At 35.7% G+C, this 20,045-nt stretch overlaps 1 protein-coding gene across 3 annotated transcripts in view; it reads right to left on the minus strand.

Annotated features, from left to right (window-relative positions):
• LOC128024083 (adhesion G protein-coupled receptor L2-like) overlaps positions 1-19,510 on the minus strand; it is a 95,500-nt gene extending 75,990 nt beyond the window's left edge. Inside the window, exons 1-2 of one of the 3 annotated variants that reach the window (XM_052610694.1) lie at positions 18,952-19,510; positions 3,984-4,187 (exon numbers count right to left, since the gene is read on the minus strand). In XM_052610694.1, the coding sequence (XP_052466654.1) occupies positions 3,984-4,059 (76 nt within the window). In that variant the 5' untranslated portion in view covers positions 4,060-4,187; positions 18,952-19,510. The remainder of the gene's footprint in view (positions 1-3,983; positions 4,188-18,951) is intronic. The other 2 variants (XM_052610693.1, XM_052610695.1) reach the window with 2 other exon arrangements.
• Between the last annotated feature and the right edge of the window lie 535 nt (positions 19,511-20,045).

Consider the following 20,045-nt stretch of genomic DNA (forward strand, 5'->3'; position numbering starts at 1 on the left):
ACAATTAACCCTCAATGCATTTGGGTCTGTTGCAACCCAAAAGAGACTTCTAATAAATGCAAAGGTTTTATTAAAAGCAACAAAACTCAAACTCAAAACCCTCAAATATAAATAAATGAACTTAAAAATGTAGTTTATATGTAGTTTAGCTATTTATTTACTTTTATTTCTCACCGTGAATGTAGCTGTGGTAGCTGACAAGGCATGAAATTATCAACAAACAAATATCTTTAATGCTAAGATATGGCCATTTAAAACAGCTGACACGTTTAGAAATTGTATGTGAAGGTAAATTAGTGTCAAAAACTCTTCTTAAATATATTTAGGCTTTTTTTTATTTAGGATCAGCATGTTAATGCACTGTAGCATGAAAAACAATCACTTTTTTCATCTAAAAGTGAAAGTTTATGCATGATTAAATGAATTTATTTTGAGTAATATTGATGTAATTTTGATGTTGCTTTGCTAGAAATAAATATTTAGGTTTAATACATTTAGGGCAAACATGAGTTTTACATTGAAAGGAATTTCATTCATTCCAATAATGATATGCATACAGACATACATGTACCCTAGATCATAGTTTTCGGTAAAAAACGCACATGCAAAAAGTAAATATATGGCAAAATACACACTACAGATAAATTGATTAATTCATGGGAGAGACAACAGCATTCTACAAGCAAATTAACTCATGAAAAATTCAGATAGTAACAACCACATTTACTTAAAATCTACACAGTGTGTGCGGAACCGAACTAGCTTTTAATGACGTATTTAACACACATCAGGCATGCGTCTCTCCTTTGTACGTGCATTGACAGAAAATCACAAAAAGAGGTACAAATAAAAATTAAGCGTTAAAATTTAATAATATTAAAAATCATGGGTTTACTGAGTCTTTGGTTGGGAAAATAATGGTCAGTGTTGGGCGTAACGCATTACAAGTAATGCGAGTTACGTAATCAGATTATTTTAAGTAACTAGTAAAGTAACACATTGTTTTTTTAATTTACAAGAGAATATCTGTTTAATCTCATTCTATAAACCAATGTTTTTGCTTCTGACCTTTGATGATCCACTTAAACCATACTAATAACATAAATTTATTCTAGACAAACATTTGTGTCTTTTTTTTATTGCTGAAGTGTGTTTACTTTCCCTTCAGTCTGAAGTTATTCATTTCACTTTTGGTGTAAAAATGCTTATATATGCCAAAAGTTTTACTTTATTATTTTAAAAACAAACAAGCAAGCCCTGTCCAGATTTAAAAAGTAATGCAAAAGTAACTTAATCAGTTACTTTTTTATGGAGGAACACAATATTGTAATGCATTACTTTTTAAAGTAACTTTCCCCAACACTGGCAATGCTAGATATCAAGAGAGCAAGGAAAACTTCATTTCTCATGTCATAACCCTTTATGGTTACTCTTTACCGTAGTAAAAAGCTGTGTTCATAATTTTGCCATTTTGTCTACTTGCATACTGAACAGATAAATCAAACACACTCAGTTGGGGTTAATGGAGTGGAACATTTAGTAAAAAATTGCTGTTCTTTTTAAGCATCTCATCTTTCCAGAAGTCATTGCGAACACAAGAAACTCACAGAAATATGCGCCTCGCTGCTCAAAGATGAATGCCAGATGAAAGCAAACAGAGATGTGCAAAGATCTGAGTGCAGACCCAAACCTCCCAATTCCCAAAGTTATAAAAGATAAACCAAAATCAAAACATAAAAATTGATTATGTGTCAGCTGATCAAAGTGGCGCTTTTAGGGGTAAGAAAAACTCTTCTGAACTCTTCAAGAAAAAATAAAAAAATCCTCTAACTGCCAAAAGCAGCAGTAGTTAGTAGTCAGTAGAGCCTTCTCTAAAAGACATGCAACATGCAATACATTTCTGGAGAATCAACGTAAATTAATTTACAAGGACACATTAAAATCCGGATCATGAAAGCAAATACGTGTTGTTCTGGGAAATATTCTTTCTGGCCAGCTTTTGTGGCTGGAGATATGGCTTTTCTAATTCCATGGCTGACTGAAATTGAGGCAAAGCTGTGTGTCAGATGGATGAATCATATCTCTGGTGTGCTTGAGGACATTTGTCCCATGGCAATGCACTGATAATTCATAATAGACGCGTCACATATTCATGCTTCAAACATGAGCTGCTAAACGCTAAAACACGCCTCACCAAACCAGACTGTTATTCCACTGGACAATACAGTTAACACTTGTTTGAGTTTTTTGCTTACTGTCTTTGAGTTTGTCAAATCAGGAAATCCAGTGAATTATCTCAATTGCAATGCAAACATCAACACACACTGGATTCTGTAGCTGTTCATTTTTGGCTTTGCCAGTTTTATTCATAATATAGTACAGCAAAATAGAGTAAGAGGAGGAAATGATGGGGAGAAAGGGGGACAACTGGATCACCCCATTTTTGGGGCATTTTCACCTGAAAATCAAAAGAAAAACACCACATTGGTTGCATCCAAATATGCATAATTCCCTACTATATAGTAGGCATGAAAAAGCACAGCATTCATAAAACAGTAGTTAAGATACTGAACTGTGCATCCAAAGCAAGTAATCATGTCTTGAATATTGGATATATATATATATATATATATATAGATTCATTTTTCCAACGTCATTACGTAATGCGTGAAGTCATGGATGCAAAGCTAGTGCAAGACAAGCATTTCTGGTTTAAAAGTATATCATTTTTAATTTGTTTTTTGTAAAATGACCAATCGTTTCACTAGATTATTCCTAATTCCTCGGCTGGGATCCTGTAGAGCCCTTTGAAACCGCACTGAAACTGCAATTTGGACCCTCAACCCATTGACTCCCATTGAAGTCCATTATATGGAAGACATGGGGTTGAGTAAATTAGGGTGAACTAATCATTTTACTGATGTGTGAGTGCATGCACAAACACAAACACAGATCAGAAATCACACAGCGCACAAACAGAAACATCCAGGAGCACAGCAACGTCTCGTCAACGCTGCCAAGTGACTTTTATCAATAAAATAGCTTCAATACTGAATCACTACATTATATTTCTCCGCAACAAGGGGGTAAAATCAACTAAAGTAACTAAAATCACAGTTTGTAGAGACAGCCACACTGATGCAGGTAACTCACACACAACTTTCATCTCGCTCTCTCAAAACAGCCATATTTCAGAAAGAAAGAAGAAACAGTAGTTTTTAATCACTGGTTATAGTTGTCAGACATTTAACATTTCTTTCATAAACAGTTGACTTTGCACTGAAAGCCATTCTCTGCTGTGACCAGCCTAAACATTACACGTTTAAACCTTTTTGTTATCCTAAAAAACAACGAACATACTTTTAACAGTCGTGAAGTAATTATTATTCAAAAGAGAGTGTTTGTTGTTTATTAAATTCTGAAGAGCAAAAACACACCTGATGTATTCTTTAAAAATGTACTTGACAAGTTATTTTTATTACACTAAGAACTGTTTTCAAAGTAAAACACGATACCGAGGCACTAATAACTTCACTTATCCCTCACGGAAAACACATTTTTGTTAAATGTATTTTCTGTCTTTCATCTTGCAGTGAAACATGACTTGACCTACACTGCAAAATTAATTATTTACATCATGTTCAAACCTCGCTGTAATAATGAGAGGATCTGCGAGCACACAGATCTCCGAGTATTGAGTGAATTCTGACTGAGATTGAGTTCATGCACTCAACAGACACGTCTACAATTTCAGGATCTACTAAAGCAGGACTATGAAATACACATAGAATCAAAGCAGAACAAATTCAATTTGCAAAATAAAACCAAACACACCAATATTTCAAACAGATGAGCTTGACATTGTCACTGATCTGAACTAGCATGAGCTAAATAATGAGCAGTTTTACGGCAGAAAAGGAAAGTGTTCCACATCCGCTGAATACAGTTGTACAGTAGCTCAAAAAATGTCACTAGGGTCTTACCTTCTGAAGTTTGGATAAAAATCACAGCTAGCACAAGCCCATGCACCAGGGGACGTTTCCACAGTGAAGGAGCCATTCTGGTTATTCGAGAGCGTCTCCAGATGCTGGACAATAGTTCAGATTGTAAAGAGGATCGAGACCGAATGCAGGCCACACAGACATCAGCAATCTGCTGCTCTCCACCTTTCACCAGTCATGCTCCATCTGAAAGCACATAAAGACTAAATAATGAGCACTGTGAATTGGGATCCCCAAAACAGAAATCATATCACTCTGAACATCAAGTGGTAAAATCTCAAAACACTGAGTAGCTAGGTGTGTAATCAGACTGATGCATTGACAATGGGATTTAGGGCTTAAAAGAGCTTGAGGCTAAACCTCGTAACGCCATCGAATCCTCAGACTGTCAGTGTGGAGACCGAGCTCTGGTTATTTAGCAATGCAAGGTCAATGAAGAACTGTGTTTTTTTCCTCCAGAAACACTGTCTATAAAGTATGTGTGTCTGTTTGAAGAGCGGCGGCAAAGTCTTAGCATAAGGTGTAGCTAATATACTGTCTTGTGCATGGCACTTCATCTTTTATTTCATGAGATTTTGGCCGAAATGCGCGGTAACACTTTATTTTGATAGTCCACTTCAGATATCCTACTAACAGTAAGTAACTTTGCAACTACATGTCCACTAGTAATTAGTAGAGTATTAGTAGACTGTCTGATTAATATCTTTAACACTTTGTCAACTTATACTAACCCTAAACCTATCCTAAACGTCTACTCTGAGAGTTAGTAGACACGTAGTTGCAAATATTGAGATTTAGTTGATATGTAGATGACGTATAGTTACGAAGTTCCTCATAGTTAGTAGAATGTCTAAAGTGGAGTATCAAAATAAAGTGTAACCAACTGTGCACCCATATAGCAACAATCAACTTTATGAGCTGTAAGTTGATGGAAACGTAATGCGACGCACTCACTTGAGATCTCCGAAACCTCTGAACTCCATCTGAGCTTGATTTTCATGAGATGTTAATATTATAATGGCACATGCAAGTGTCTGATGATCACGTATAAAGCCAGAATACCAACTCTGATGACGTGGTAATTAATTATTTAAGAGGAAAAAAAAGGTTTTCATTTCCTGAAAGTGGTAGTGGTTTTACACTACGTCTTCCACCCGATAGAAACGATATGTAAATGTGTTGTTTTATCATCACCAACAACACAAAGCTACATATCACCTTGTGTTCATAACCTGACTTAAACTCAAGTTTCACATTAAATATGAGTACTACTTTTAATGCAACATCCAGTTTTAATATGCCATTTGAAGTGATGCATGTTTGTGCAATTTTGCTTAGTGGGAAATTTATTTATTTTATGAATATTTACTGAATGATTTTGTAGAGAGGGGTCAAAATTAAAATTTTGAGCCAAATTACAGGGGGGTAAAAATGTCTTCAAAAAGATGGCAGCATCATTATGTCATTTTTACTTACACATTAGTAGATTTAGAAGTAAAATATGTTGGCTTTAGCAATCTTTGATGCATTATATGCCAGTGGTGAACATTTGAAAACGGGGAAAAGGCACTTTTCAAGTTTTTTCTCCAAAGTTTGGATGCCTGTAACTCAAGAAGTGTTATATCTTAATAACGTTTTAGATTATGGCTCTTAATCAGAATCAGAATTAGAAAGGGCTTTATTGCCAGGTGTGTTTTCACTCAATGAATTCATCTTGATGACAGAAGTTTCTGGTGCAGAAAGTACAGATATGAACTTTTAACAAACTTTGCTTTTGGCATCTTTATTTTGAAGCCCTAGTATGGTTCAGTTCCTGAGATATCGGGATCTCAAAAACATGGGTCACTTTCCATACAAATGATACTTATTTTATTTTAAAAAGGAGTGTCTGAAGAACAAATAATGTTGAAATCAGAAACTCCACTGAACATACCGGTCTCGATGCCAAAGTTTGCATCCATGTAAGTATTAAATATCCTTTTAGATTCTGGTTTTCTAATATACTTTTCTTTTGGAATATTTATTTTCAAGGCCTTACATGAGCCTCAGAGATAAGTTGATCTCAATGCGTCTCCGTGTTAAGATTGTTGAATATTACACATTTTCATTGGTCGAAAACCAAAAGTTGGTCACTCTGCATACAGCTGATGCTTATTGTAATTAAAGGACAATATCTGAAAAATTTATTTTGAAACTAGGATTGTAGCTCGTTTCCCTCTATGCATATGAATTTGAAAGTCCCGCCCCTTTTTTTTCCCGCCCTATTTCGATGGTCCAACAACACACATCCTAGTGCCTAGAAGTAACTTTGCAAGTGCATGTCAACTTATTCTACTAAACCAACCCTAATCTTCATTCCCACCCTGACTTCTAGTTTCATTTGGAAACACATTGAGTTCATCAAGCCACTTCACAAATGAGCATTAGATGACCGCAAGGAATAATCTACATGTTAAATCTGGAGTCGGAGCAACATTGAATAAAAATTATTAGCTGCCAAAAATCAATATGACTAACAAAAATACTGTGCATCCCTCACTTTGTGAACAAATTCAGCAAAAGCTTGTTTTCTTTCTGCGAGATGAAAGCAGCCATCTCATAACGATTAAAATGTGAGAGAAAGGCTGGGAAAGTGAAAATCAATGACAATTACAAGACAGATTTTTGAAGAAAAATGAGCACAAATTTACAAAACTCACAGCTGAAGTACTAGGTTTTTTAGAAGAAAAGGTTGTATTATGGGAATACAGAATCATGTCTTCTCTGCACATGTTTCAAAAGAGGTTTTTAAGGCTGAATAGTAAAAGCAGTATTATTGTGAAATGTTATTACAATGTAAAACAGCTGTTTTCTGTGAATCTGTGTTAAAGTGTAATGTATTTCTGAGATGCTCCGCTGTATTTTCAGCATCATTCCTCCAGTCTTCAGAGTCACATGATCTTCAGAAATCATTTACAAGAGACATTTCTGTGTTGAATACAGTCGTGCTGCTCAATATTTCTGTGGAAACTGTGATGCACTGCTATTCAAAGGTTTGTAAAAATAATTTTCACTCAACAAGGACACATTAAATTGAACAAAAGGAACAAAAAGGACATTTCAACTGTTACAAAAGATTTATACTTTTCTTTTAAAATGTCTATTTGTCAAAGAATTCTGAAAATAAATAAAAATGACAGTTTCCTCAAAAATATTAAGCAGTGAAAAAAAAATGTTTTACCAATAACTATAAGAACAAGCATTATTAATAATTAAGCATTAATAATTATTAGAATGATTTCTAAAGGATGATGTGACACTGAACACTGAAGTAATGATGCTCTCCATCACACACACACACACACACACACATAAGTTATTTTAAAACTGCAGAAGAGATCTTAATTATTACAAGCTGTTTAACCAATGTTCTGTTGAACTTGGACTGATCTTACTCTAGTCCTCCTGTTCATAACACAGTATTTTTTCCCAGGATACAGTGTGTTTATGAAGATTACAGACAGCTTTCCCATATCCCTCGAAGTACATCATAATTACTGTGGAAACAGGTTGAGTTGATAAACTATGACACAAATCACCTCTCTCTGTTATCTCACGGGAACAAACACATTCAGACCCGAGCTCATTATAACACAACGTCAAACGCTGAAGACAGATGACATGTCACGCTCCCTTTCTCCACAGAATCATTCCCACTGACACACGCGTGTGCACAAACACACACAAACTAAATAACACTTTCATCTTCCTCAAAAAAATCTAATAAATAAATCCGATGCACTGGCTCAGTGTTTATAACGCAGGTAGGTGGTGCTTCATCAAAGCTCCTCATCATCAAGTGCACGGATTATTTCATAATCAACCCAAATATAAACACAGCTCTGCTGATGTGGATGAAAAGAGGAAGAAAAAGTCTGAACAAAACCTTCCATACAGTAGACAAAATCTACTTATGTTCTTGCAGATCCATTTATCATCAAAAATCATTTTGTGCGATGTCAAACTTGGCACGCCGAAGCAGTACGGTTTTAGAAACCAAACACTTGTACTTAATTAAACAGGTTTATTATTATATAATTAGCAAGAGCACATTAAACGCTGAATAACAACACTGCAAATTCTGAAGCACCCACAGAATTACAAATATTAATCACCTTCATGCGTCTGAAATGTAAGGCTTTCTTACTTCAGATGAACACAAACTGATATTAATGGGAGAAATAATCCATCTGGGTGAGTCCATATAATGAAAGTGTATGGGCTCATCAAAGCTGACTTTTTAGTTTAGTTTTTTTTTTTTTTGCAAAGTTTCTAGGATCCTAGTGCACTGAATTGGGGTTAAATATGACTGGTCATAAGATATATTTTTCAAATTAAATTAATATAAACTATTATTAAAGAAATACTCTATGAAATCAGTTTTAATTCTTCTGGATTTTTTTTGCTTGTGTGTTTCTGTTTGAATGGTTTAATTCAATTTCAGTAATCAAAAAGCACTTATGCAATTTAACAGCAATTTATTAAAAGGTTTTTTTTTAAAAAGTGATTTTTTTTAGGACACTTTTTTTTTCTCAAATTCCATTTAATTTTTTCCCCAAATTATTTGTCTTCCATTTTAATTTTAATGGTTTAATTAAATTTTAAGCTTGTCTAACCAATTAAAATTGTAAAACATTAACAACTTAATAGTTTATTACTTTTTATGATATGTTGTGTGCTTTACATTTTCTGGATTTATTATTTAATAATAATCAAAAAAAAACTGCACAAAAATGGTGGTAATCAAACAAAGGCAGAGGAATTTTTTTTTACTCTTAATATGCAATCAAAAATTCAACAATTCTTTTAGTTTTTGTCAGCTTGGAGGACTTGAGATCAAATATAGCTCTGTTTGTGAGTGTGACATTCATCCCAGAGCTTCCTGAGAGTTTCTGAGACAGGGAGGAACTGAATGAACGGGGAAGAAAAGAATGGAAACGCAAAAGAAAAGGGTGGGCGGGTCAACCAGGATGATTGACAGCTAGTGAGCGTCGCTTGACCTATCAGGGTTTGTCATTAAGTATTCTTGACAGGCCTAAAGAAGCAGAACATAAAAGAGCTGGAATGTTAATTTATTTTCGATTGCCACGACCAAAATGGGACAAAACAAGGAACGCATACATGCACCGCGAGTGAAACCGGCACAAATCAGATCCAAACGCAGCTAATTAAAGACTGGAAGCAGGATTCGTTTTCTCAAACGAGGGTTATAAAAGTGTCAAAAAGTAACCCAACTGTCATAAGATTCACAAGATAACTTCATTTGAGAGAACACGGATTCTATTCAAGATGTAAATGTCAGAAATATTTTTGAAATCTCTTTTTCTATCAATCATGGATTTCTAAAATTATCACAACTAATCCAAAAGATCAGTGTGGTTTTGATCAGCATGTCCAACACATTCAGTCATTTGACTGTGGTTTATAGAGACAGCTAACTATTAAATGACTTTTATTCATTTATTTATTTATAATGCATTTCTTTCATTTGCTTTCTTTCTTTTTTATAAAGAAAGGTCTATACATTTATCCTGATTAATTGTTTGTACGTTAACCATTTTAAAATCCTTAGGTTACTAATTAGAAGAATCTCTATTTTCCTGAGAATAAAATGCCTCCTTTATGTATTAATATAAGTTGCACCATCAGTTGTGCATTTAAGGCCAAACTCTCCAGCTCTGAAAAGCTCACAGTTCCTTGCTCAGTTTTTGTCAGACATTATTTGATCATTCTTTGTAAAGGTACCGACTCCATGGCGTTTTTCTACTTTACCACACTAAACAATGCTAATACTGGATTCAAAAGTGAATGAGGGGAAGAAAAATATATATAAATAAATCCCCTCCAAAAAACACAGCTGGTGAGTGAGGATTGTTGGAGAAAAATGAGAGATTGCATGTGCAGTCCAGTGGAATAACTTGTGAAATATTGCTCAGTTCGTGGGAAACTGTGTTCGCAGCTCGCAAACAACACAGAGCCGACTTAATCCAAATTTATGAGCTCACCTGTCTTATTCAGCACAAATTCAAGTGTTTTCACACTGGTTTGGATTCTAACTGTATTATTTCTTTTATAATGCATCAAACAGATGTTCCACATTATTCAACCTTGATCTGATGCGTTCCAATCCACTTTAGACACTTGTTACACTGGCCCTTTAAATTTACTTCTACTATTATGAATCCCCAGCTCCACTTTGAACATCAGGGATTTTTGGCAAAGGCGTTGTTTTAGTGTTTCCAATTGCACTAAACCATGTGTTACACATTTGTATGAAATCTATACAGTAGCTCTTGATGATGTATTGAGGTCTTATGAAGCGAAACGATCAGTCTGTGCAAGAAAGTGAACATTATTTACAACATTTTTACCTGGAATCCAAGCCTCGAGCAAATGAGGAAATGATTCCTGTTGTCAAACTGGTTATTTCGGACAGTTCGTCTCAATGAACTGGTTCAAATAACAGATTCACCAGTTCATTTACGCAAACACACAACAACATCATACATACGCAATATTATTAAAGCACCCAATAATGATGTGAAACACAGAGGTTTTACAAGTCAAAAGCAGAAAAAAAAATATTTTACATCAACCCACCTTTTTAGATAGTCCATGAGAAGCCTCTTTAGTCAAGATTCACACATTATTTTATCAGTAGCTCATTACTTCTTCAGCTCGAGTCTAAACTATTTCTAGAACCGTAGAAATATCGTGACTGAAGAGTGACTGTCAGGCATCCAAAATAAACTTTTGAGTAACTTGACCAATAAAACCTTTTAGTGAAGTGTAACCAAAACTTTCTTAACATCTATCTTTCTTAACATGAATAAACAACGCATTACATTCCACATAAATAATAAAGACACTACTCTTTCAAATGCACTTGAATTAATTTGCTCTTTTTCTCCTTTTACAAATGCTCTGTTCATAAATGCCAAAGAACAGAAGTGCAGTCGCCACAGCTTCAGTAGATTTATATCTACTGTGAACAGAAATGCAAAAAGAAAGAAGATAACTTTCATGACAAATGGACAAAAGAAAAGCCTCTGCTGGATGGCAAAGCTCAAATTCATTTTCTGCCCCCGCTCCTGTGTTTCCCCTCTTCTGTGCCCCAGAACACAATTCCTTCTTGTGTCTGCGCAGCTTCTCTTAGTTACCGCAGAGAGAGAACAAGGCAATGCAGCGGCTCCCAGGCAAAAACAAATAACTCAATATTTCACACTCATTAGTAGTATTTTCCAAAATAACTATATGGTTGTTAGCGTAGCCTGTGACAGCTCAGGAAAAGAGCATCATAACCAACCTTGGGTGAAGAGGACAAGATGGGAAAGAGCTTTGTTTTTTTTTAAATGTAATAAAACAAAGAAGCGATCAGCACTGTTCATCTTTAGACTTTAGAGCAGGTCCATTTGTTTAGTTGGGCTGCACAAAGAATCGCATTTTAATCGTGATCACGATTTCTGCTTCTCTCGATTTATTAAGCATAATAATTGTCTGCAATATTTGCCTGCTGGTTATTTATATTGAAGATGCTTCATTTTAATTTGGCATCTGCATTATCTTGCATTGGGTACAAATCTCTACAAGTTTTCATGGTTGCGGTTGCCAGATATCAAGAGTTTATATCCTCCAATCAAGAGCTTTTCTCTTAAACGGATACATTTTTAATCTCTTTCTACATTACAGAAAAGGTGCTGCTGAGCTGAAAGCCCTAACATTTAGTATAGTTCATTCTGTCCTATGAAAGCTATGAGTGTGGCCAAGACTGATTAAATTAACTTGCAAAGTAATTAAAAGGGTTTTCGACTGAAGAGAGGCACGGTGAAACTAACCCAAGCATCTGCCTGTATCACTATCTGTATGCACCCCTTTAAGAGCTTTTTCTGCTTCAGCAATACAAAACAAGGATGCATTTTCTGGAGAGAAAAAAACACGGAACAGCAAAATGGAAAAAAAGACCTGACTAGAAGACCTTTTAAATGATCTTGTTTCGGAAGTGTATAAAACAGCATTAAAATGTGTTAATATGGCATGCAATAATGCTTAAAGCTGATATGGATTATTTGAATGTTGATACATATGATATCATACTATTTAATTCACAAATAGTAAAAACACATGCATAACGATTGCTGAAATAAAATGTATATTTATTTTACATTATTTATTTACTAAATTATACAAACTCAAAACGAATACAAAATAAATAAATAATTAGATGTAACTTTTTGATTCCGTAATTATATTATACAATTAGAAAGAAATCTCAAATTGAGCTAAAAAAACAATTATTGGACGATGCCGATAACTACAAAATGCCAAATATCGGCCGATATATCGGCCTTTGCAATATATCAGGTGACAACCAATCATAGATGATAAAGCACACAACCTATATTTTAAACCAATTGTATAATATACAACAATGACAACAACAACAAAAACTCCATGAGAGGTTTAAAGAAGTCTTACAAAAATGGGGGGGAAAGCATAAATGTATTAATTTGTTCAGAAGCAAGTATCAACAGTATCATTCTCAACATCTTGGCAGTTAACGAAGCTCTTTAAAACATTTCAACACACAAATGAAATACCCCTCGACTGCAACATACATACTGGAAGTGAACCTTTTTTTCACAGCAAATGAACATGTTACTTTTAAGGGCTACACATTTTTGTTATGTATTAATATTAATGTACTGTACAGTACACAAGCCACGGATGGTTAAGACAGCTGACTCCACTTTGATGTGATCGTCTCTCTCACACACACACACACACGATGTACCAAACTCCACATTTGAACACTCAATGGCAAATAATTCAACTAATAACAAAACGTACTTACAGTAACTGATACAGAAGCGCCAGATTGTTGTAGTAAAGTCAGAATTTCCTCCCCTTCTAGATTCACGAAATGGTTGTCCATAAAATACGTTGCTGTTCTGTTGTAAGTAATCATTAGATTCTTAAATGCATCTACTTTTGAAAGAACAACTAGTGCTTTTGCTTTCACTTAGATACACACACATCTCCCTGACATGACTGCTTCAACACTAACTGTGTTACTGAAACCATGCCTTCTTTCTTTTTGTGAACATTTGGGTGGCATTACGCAAATATTTCCACATCGTGACAGAGAGATGTGGGGGCGTGTTTATACGAGGGCGTTTTAGGGGGTATGGCTCTACTTCTTTATGCACCAAGAGCTTCTAACACTCCAAAGAGAAAGGAAAAATTAAAATTGCATCATATGACCCCTTTAAACAAATCTCTGGCTGTAGTGCAACAAAACTCAATGTACTATTTTTGTGACTTTCACCATTACCGAATAACTCAAAGCTTTGAGCACTCTTAAGAGCTCCTGATTTCCATAATTAAACCCTGAACAATCAGCAATCATGCTCCTGCTCCCCTGGATGATCAGCACACTCGCTTTAGCATCGCATCTACAGCAGGACATGTCTCTTTATTCACATGCCTGTTTACTACGGAGCAAATCAGCGCCGATCAAGAGAGAGGGAAAGAATTAGACACCACAGCCATGTGGCTATCTGCATCCGTTCATCTTCATATACATAAAGAAATAAAGGGCACCTTTGATTTCCACATCAATTTAGGGAAATAGAAAAGCATAAGTGCCAAATAAATATCTGAGGGAAGACATGCAATGAAAACACTAAATGCAGCTAATTTTGTTCTTGACTCTTAGAAGAAAAGATACAAAAGCTTTCACTGGGAGGATACGATTTTGTACCTTTTATATAAACGGTAGCCATTGACTTCCATAATAAAGGGGGAGGGGGGGTACACAGGAAGTCAACAGCTTGACATTCTTCAAAATATCTTCTTTTGTGTTCAACAGAAGAAAGAAACTCACACAGGTTTGGAATAACAAGGGTCAGAAACATTCATTATTGGGTGAACTAACCTTTTAAATGATTATCGTAAGTATCAATATAGTATGATATGGAGAAAAAAAATCATTTTTGGCCATAAAGCCCATCCCTACTTGTATTACAGGACTATCTTGACCAACACACACACACACACAATATATGCCACATTCCCTGCCGATATCCGCGTGCACTTCCTCTCAGCTAAAACAAATTAATTAGAAATTCCCACAGAGGAGCACAGATATATTATCTGGCTGTGGTCTCCATCTATGTTAATGCAGACGGAGCCCGGGGCCGCCGGAGAGTCTCACAGGGCCATGCTAATCCCTGATAGATGGAGCTCCGAGACCTTTCACCATTCATCAGAAGAAAGCCTCTCGCCGCCGTCCATCACTCAGAGCAGGGCTGTTTAAAACACTTACATCAGGAGTGCAACACCGCTGCTAACTTCACTGAACATACACAGCGTCTTTCTGCATGTCTTTAAATGATCAGATTGAGGGTGAGATTGCAAAGCTTGGTCTCAAACTCATTTCACTAACATGGTTTATTAGGATTCACAGATATTTGTGTGAACCGTGCTTTAGCACCACTGTTAACATACATGTACAGCTTCAGAAACATACAGATATGTACAAACCATATACCTTTATTTTACCGTGCTGATAATAAATGACATTAAAGATGACGTAAGAGAGAATCAAAGTTTTTATTGCGTTATTTCAGGATCTATCTTTTTTTTTTTTTTTAGTAATGAAACTATAATTTTTTTATAAAAAAAAAAGAAAAGACATTTTTTGCTATATTTTTTATTGTTATTATGAATACATTTGATTATAAAAAAAACTATTGAACTATAAAATATTTAATAAAGAATATTTTTTTATTTATACTTCATAATTTAATTATTTAATCAAATTATATAAATTAAGTCAAAGGAATATATTTTTATATATCACTATAATACTATAGCACCATAAGACATTTCATAATATTTTTTATTTTCATATTAATAGTATATAATACTAATAATAAAATATTTATAAAAAATAAAAAAAATTCCCAGATGTTCAACAGAAGGGAATCTTCTCTTTTGAAATGCTTCTCTTCTTGACAACAGATTTATAAACCCATTCTCGGAAGATGCTTGGTGCGTGTTGCATTTTTATTTACTTTTTTAGAAGCAAGATGGAGTTTGCATTTAATAAAAATTCACATGAGCAGCACATCAGATTACACATTTATCTCACATCATGTATACTAACACTAAACTATTTCATCTCAGGAATTATTCGAATTAATTTTAAAATGTTAGCGGCCTACTGGCGAGTAACAGTTTCATTTACTCACCCACGCTGATATTCACTGGTGCTCATTTTACTCAATCCATGCATCTACAGCACAAATGACTTTCATTAAAAGTCCCATCCAATTCTTATTTAGAAATACATCTGCTATTCAAAGTCTCACCTTCCCATTCAGTGTCTTTCCAAAAAGTCCAAACAAGCGTATTACTAACAAATCCATCTTCACCAAAATCACTTCAAGTCTTCAAACACTGAACAAAAACATCGATGCACACTCATCCTCTTCCATGTGTTCACACACACACTATCTGCTGAGAAACACACACCTCTTCCTCTCCAACAGTTTATCCTTCATCAGTGAATGGAGAATGACGATGGCCATGCAAACGGTTTGTGTTTTCAGAGGAATCTGTGGCGTTCAGCACACTTCCCCAGCTGAACACAGCCACACCAGCACGCTTTCTTCTTCTTTCTATGATTTTTATAAAATATAAAAATCTGACCTGTAGAGATTTGTCCTGCCTCTTAGAAAACAAAGCAGTCTAATAATCAAGACAAGAGGATTTTTTTGACAAAGCACTCTTTGAAAACTATTTTAATTGCCTTTGTTCACAAAATAAAAGTTGTTAGATGATCAATAGTTCTCATCGTTGTCCCTCAAAAAGCTCGGTGTTTCTCAGCTCCTTCAGGAACTTGGCATTTAGAGAAAGACTCTAAATCTTTTGTTATGAAAGTCACATGATTGCAAAAGTATTTGCACAAGCAAAGTAAGATTTGTGAAAGCAGAAATAAGTGCAAACCACATGCAATTATAGAAATTAAATAGCTTTCTTTTGCATGGTTGCAATGTGTTACTGATTAACCAGAACCGTCATTTTAGTAAAGAGAAAATATTTTAGTCAATGCATTTAGTGCAACTACACTCAGGAAAAAAGGTGTATGCCTGTATGCATCACGAAAGCAGGTTGAAGACTTTCTAGGACAGCAGAGATCAGATACACAGAGCACTTGAGCATCCGGATCATTTCTGTGAGCCGACTAGAGATCAGTCTCCATTCATCGACTAGACTTGGGAAACAAACTCAAAGCGCATTGGGGAAACTGTTAATAAGTTCAGTGCAGTCAAAGGTTGCTCATTCACACGTGTGTCAGTTCAGAATCCCAATGATTGTGAGTCATGATCTATGGCAGCAGTTCAGTCTGACGGAAGATGAGAAGCATTAAAAAATTAGCAACATTCCTGAAGCATGAAGTGCATCAACAGAACTTTTCCAGATGCATCTCATTGCAGACGGCTCTGTACCATTTTTTCCCACCAGCTCCGAGTACTAACCTCTTTCTGCCTTAAGTTCTTGAGCCATTATTGCTTTCGACAGACACAGTCTTCTGGCGGAAGGAGTCGGTAAATAGCGGTTAAAGGAAGCAGTGGTGTAATACAATATAGCTGAATGCTCTTTTCAGTGCAGTTTTCTGCTGAACGGCCATGTTCAAGGCATGCATATGCATATTTGACCTCTTTAGCATGATTCTGACAGGACAGTGCAGCGGGATCAAGAAGAGGACCACAAGCAGAGACTTGATTCAGAATGCAAAGTGTGAGAGAAACACCCATAAAACCATCGACTCTGACAACAGCTGTCTTTCAGAAAAGACCCGTTTTACACCTTCAGTGTGTGAATCTGCATTGTAGCACCTAATCATGCACAAAGGGAATCGATCAGGTATTAAAACCGTCTATACTGATAAAACCGTCTCCTTGGTAAACAATGTTTTCACCAACAATCGTAAAATCGACATCATACAGGATTTATTTAAATAAGTGTAAGAATCTTCAACAATCAATCATTTATTTTCTTTTTGGATGACCGTAATGTCTAACAGTAGTAATTATGGTAATACTAACCTAACCATAACCACAAATCATGATCGAGCGGCCAAAGATCCTTAGTGAATGTTCACCGATCCACTAAAGACTTAAAATAACTTAAAAATGAAAAGCTTTCTTAGATCAAAAATCCTAAATCCTCTGAGGATTCTGTACATGACTTTAGAGACTTTCTGAACATTGAATTTTTTTTTTTTTTTTTGGTAAAAACAATGAATAAGCAGTCAGAAAAAAAATAAAAAAATAAATCCATAAAAGTTAAAATAAATGTAAAAATTAACTTACTAAATGAAAAATAAAATGGATCACTGTGCACACTTAACAAAACTAACTTCTGAAGGAGGATCTTCACAGTGATGTCACAGAAGAACCATTTTTAAACAGTTTTTGGAACATGTATTATTATTTTTTAATCTAAAGAACAATTTTACACTGTAAAGAGTGTTCTGTATGAATCCACAGATCTGAAGAGTGTAAATGGCACAGCGGTCCGTTTCAAAGATCTGAGACTGGTTTAGTCATACTTTGAGAGTGGGTGCTGGTTCAAGTTTTTAACACACTTTCTCATGTAAATGACAAATCAGCTGATGCGAGCGGAGATGATGTGTTTGTTCATCTGAGTTCACTCTGCATCCGAAAGAAGGAGCACTAAACTATGACTCACAATAAAGATCTTCATACATTTCTCATGTAAACTGCAGGGTTTCCATACGGATCTGTCCCTTATTTATTCATACATCTTTAGGTTATTCGCATACTTGCCACATTAATTCAAGTGCTCATGTGTCACATCGTATTGTACATTCAGGTTTATTTCACTGTGCTCTATTTTACGGTTTCTGAACGTCCCGTGTGAACACCGAATCCAGATTCATATTTGACAACAAAGATCCAAACTGAAGCTTTCAGAAGTGTTTTTAAGTATTAAACGAGGAAAAATGTGAAAATGCTTCTGTTTGCGTTACAGATCTTTGCGTTTGCTCGTGCAGAAGATCCAGCATGCATTGCTCTGCACAGATCCGAATGAGACACTAGCTCTCCGTCACGAGAGACTGTGGCATGAGCAGCTCGTAGCACGGTTAATAATGCATGTGCTGGAAAATGATCTTAATTTAGCTGCTGCGCATGGACCTTCAAAAGACAGACTAAACTAAATCAACTCAAAGAATCAAGTTTGCCATTTTACTGAATAAGGGCAGGTCCCAAAATATCATACAATATATTATTTATATCAAAATATTAAATATTGTAGTTATGCCAACTATACACACACACACACACACACATATATATATATATATATATATATATATATATATATATATATATATATATATATATATATATATATATATATATATATATATATAAAGAGTCACAAAAGCCAGACTGGAGAAGGAAGATGGGTTTTATCTATAGTTTGAGAAACTATTCAGTCTCTCAGTGTTTTGGGCTCATAAATATTCACTGTATTGCACTGGTCTCTGAGATAACTGTAGGACAGATAAGCATGATGTATTGCCTCCTACGAAAATCACATCTGGCTCTTATCCCGTTTTCAAAGACAAAAAAAAAGTCTTTCTAGGATGAACTGCCCCGTTTTTACATTACTGAAACAATGCACGCACAATTAGCCCACCTTGCATGCTTTTAACCCTTTCATTACATCTTCAGGAAGTATTAAGTGAGATCTGGACCCTCCTGGTGATCTCTGTCCCGGTGTATCAGTGTTGGACACCCGAGTCTGTGGATGTGTAGAAGTCCAGAAGAACGAACCCCAGGGTGAAACAGAGATGTAGAGTGTGAATGATACTCACAGACTGAGGAACAGTCCCAGCAGATCGATCTATCCACGCAATAAAAGAGAGGGTTTCTCAGTCAGCCTCTCATCGCGCGCTCAGGTAGATCTCAGATCCAGAACCGGCTCCGGCCTACGAGCACCGGAAGATGAGGACAGCGAGCGCCCAGGGCACGTTTAACAGCAGCATGTCGTCGTTTTCTACAGCCGGGGTTGTCCCGCAGCATGCAACTCTCAGTTTCGGGCAGAGCGCGATGAACGCGCGTCTAAATCAGAGCCACGCGCGTCCCCGGCGTCGCGATTCCCCGAGCCGTTCACCGACCCGTTCCCGGTACCCGGACGGGACTGCAGCACACTCAGTCGATTTCAGAAAAACTTGAGGAAATTCCACTGGTTTGGTGCTGCGTGCGGAGAGAGTATCAGAGAGCCTCTGAGGTGTATGTGTGTGTGTGTGTGTGTGTGTCACTGCGGCGGCGCGCTGGAAAACACGCGCCGGGCGTCACACGGAGCGGAGCCGCACCTGGACAGACCCTCACAGTCACAGGGGCCAGAAACCTCTCTACACCTGTCCAAACACCGCCAGAAGTGTGCCTTGAGACAGTGATATCAGACCTGACTCCTCCAAACACAGTGAGATGAGAGCTGTTACACACGGAGACTGTAGCTCAGAAGTCATCTGCTGGATTACACACATACAGTCATGTATTACAACTACTTTTAAATTGTACTCATTATTTATTTATTATTATTGATGAAACTGAAAGAAAATGTATTCCACTCAATGAACTGCAGGGGTTTTAATCATGTAATCTAATTTAATTCTTGTTATTTTAAAATGTAATGTAATGTAATTACACGTAAATACTTGGAATCTAATTCCAGATTATATAATCAGTTACAATATTTTAACTGTTTAACTTTTGTTGTTGTTGTTGTTTTTTGTCTATTTAATTTGAGTTATTTTAATGCATTGAGTTAAACTAAATTAAAATGAGAACTGTTGAATAAAATAAAATTATCCTGTAATTTATTTTACTTCAAGCAATAAAAAGTTTATGGTTTTAATTTTAGTTTTATTTAACTCTAATAACCCTGATTACACTTACTTTATTT

This window comes from Carassius gibelio, chromosome A2, assembly GCF_023724105.1.
Source record: "Carassius gibelio isolate Cgi1373 ecotype wild population from Czech Republic chromosome A2, carGib1.2-hapl.c, whole genome shotgun sequence".
Classification (NCBI taxonomy): domain Eukaryota; kingdom Metazoa; phylum Chordata; class Actinopteri; order Cypriniformes; family Cyprinidae; genus Carassius; species Carassius gibelio.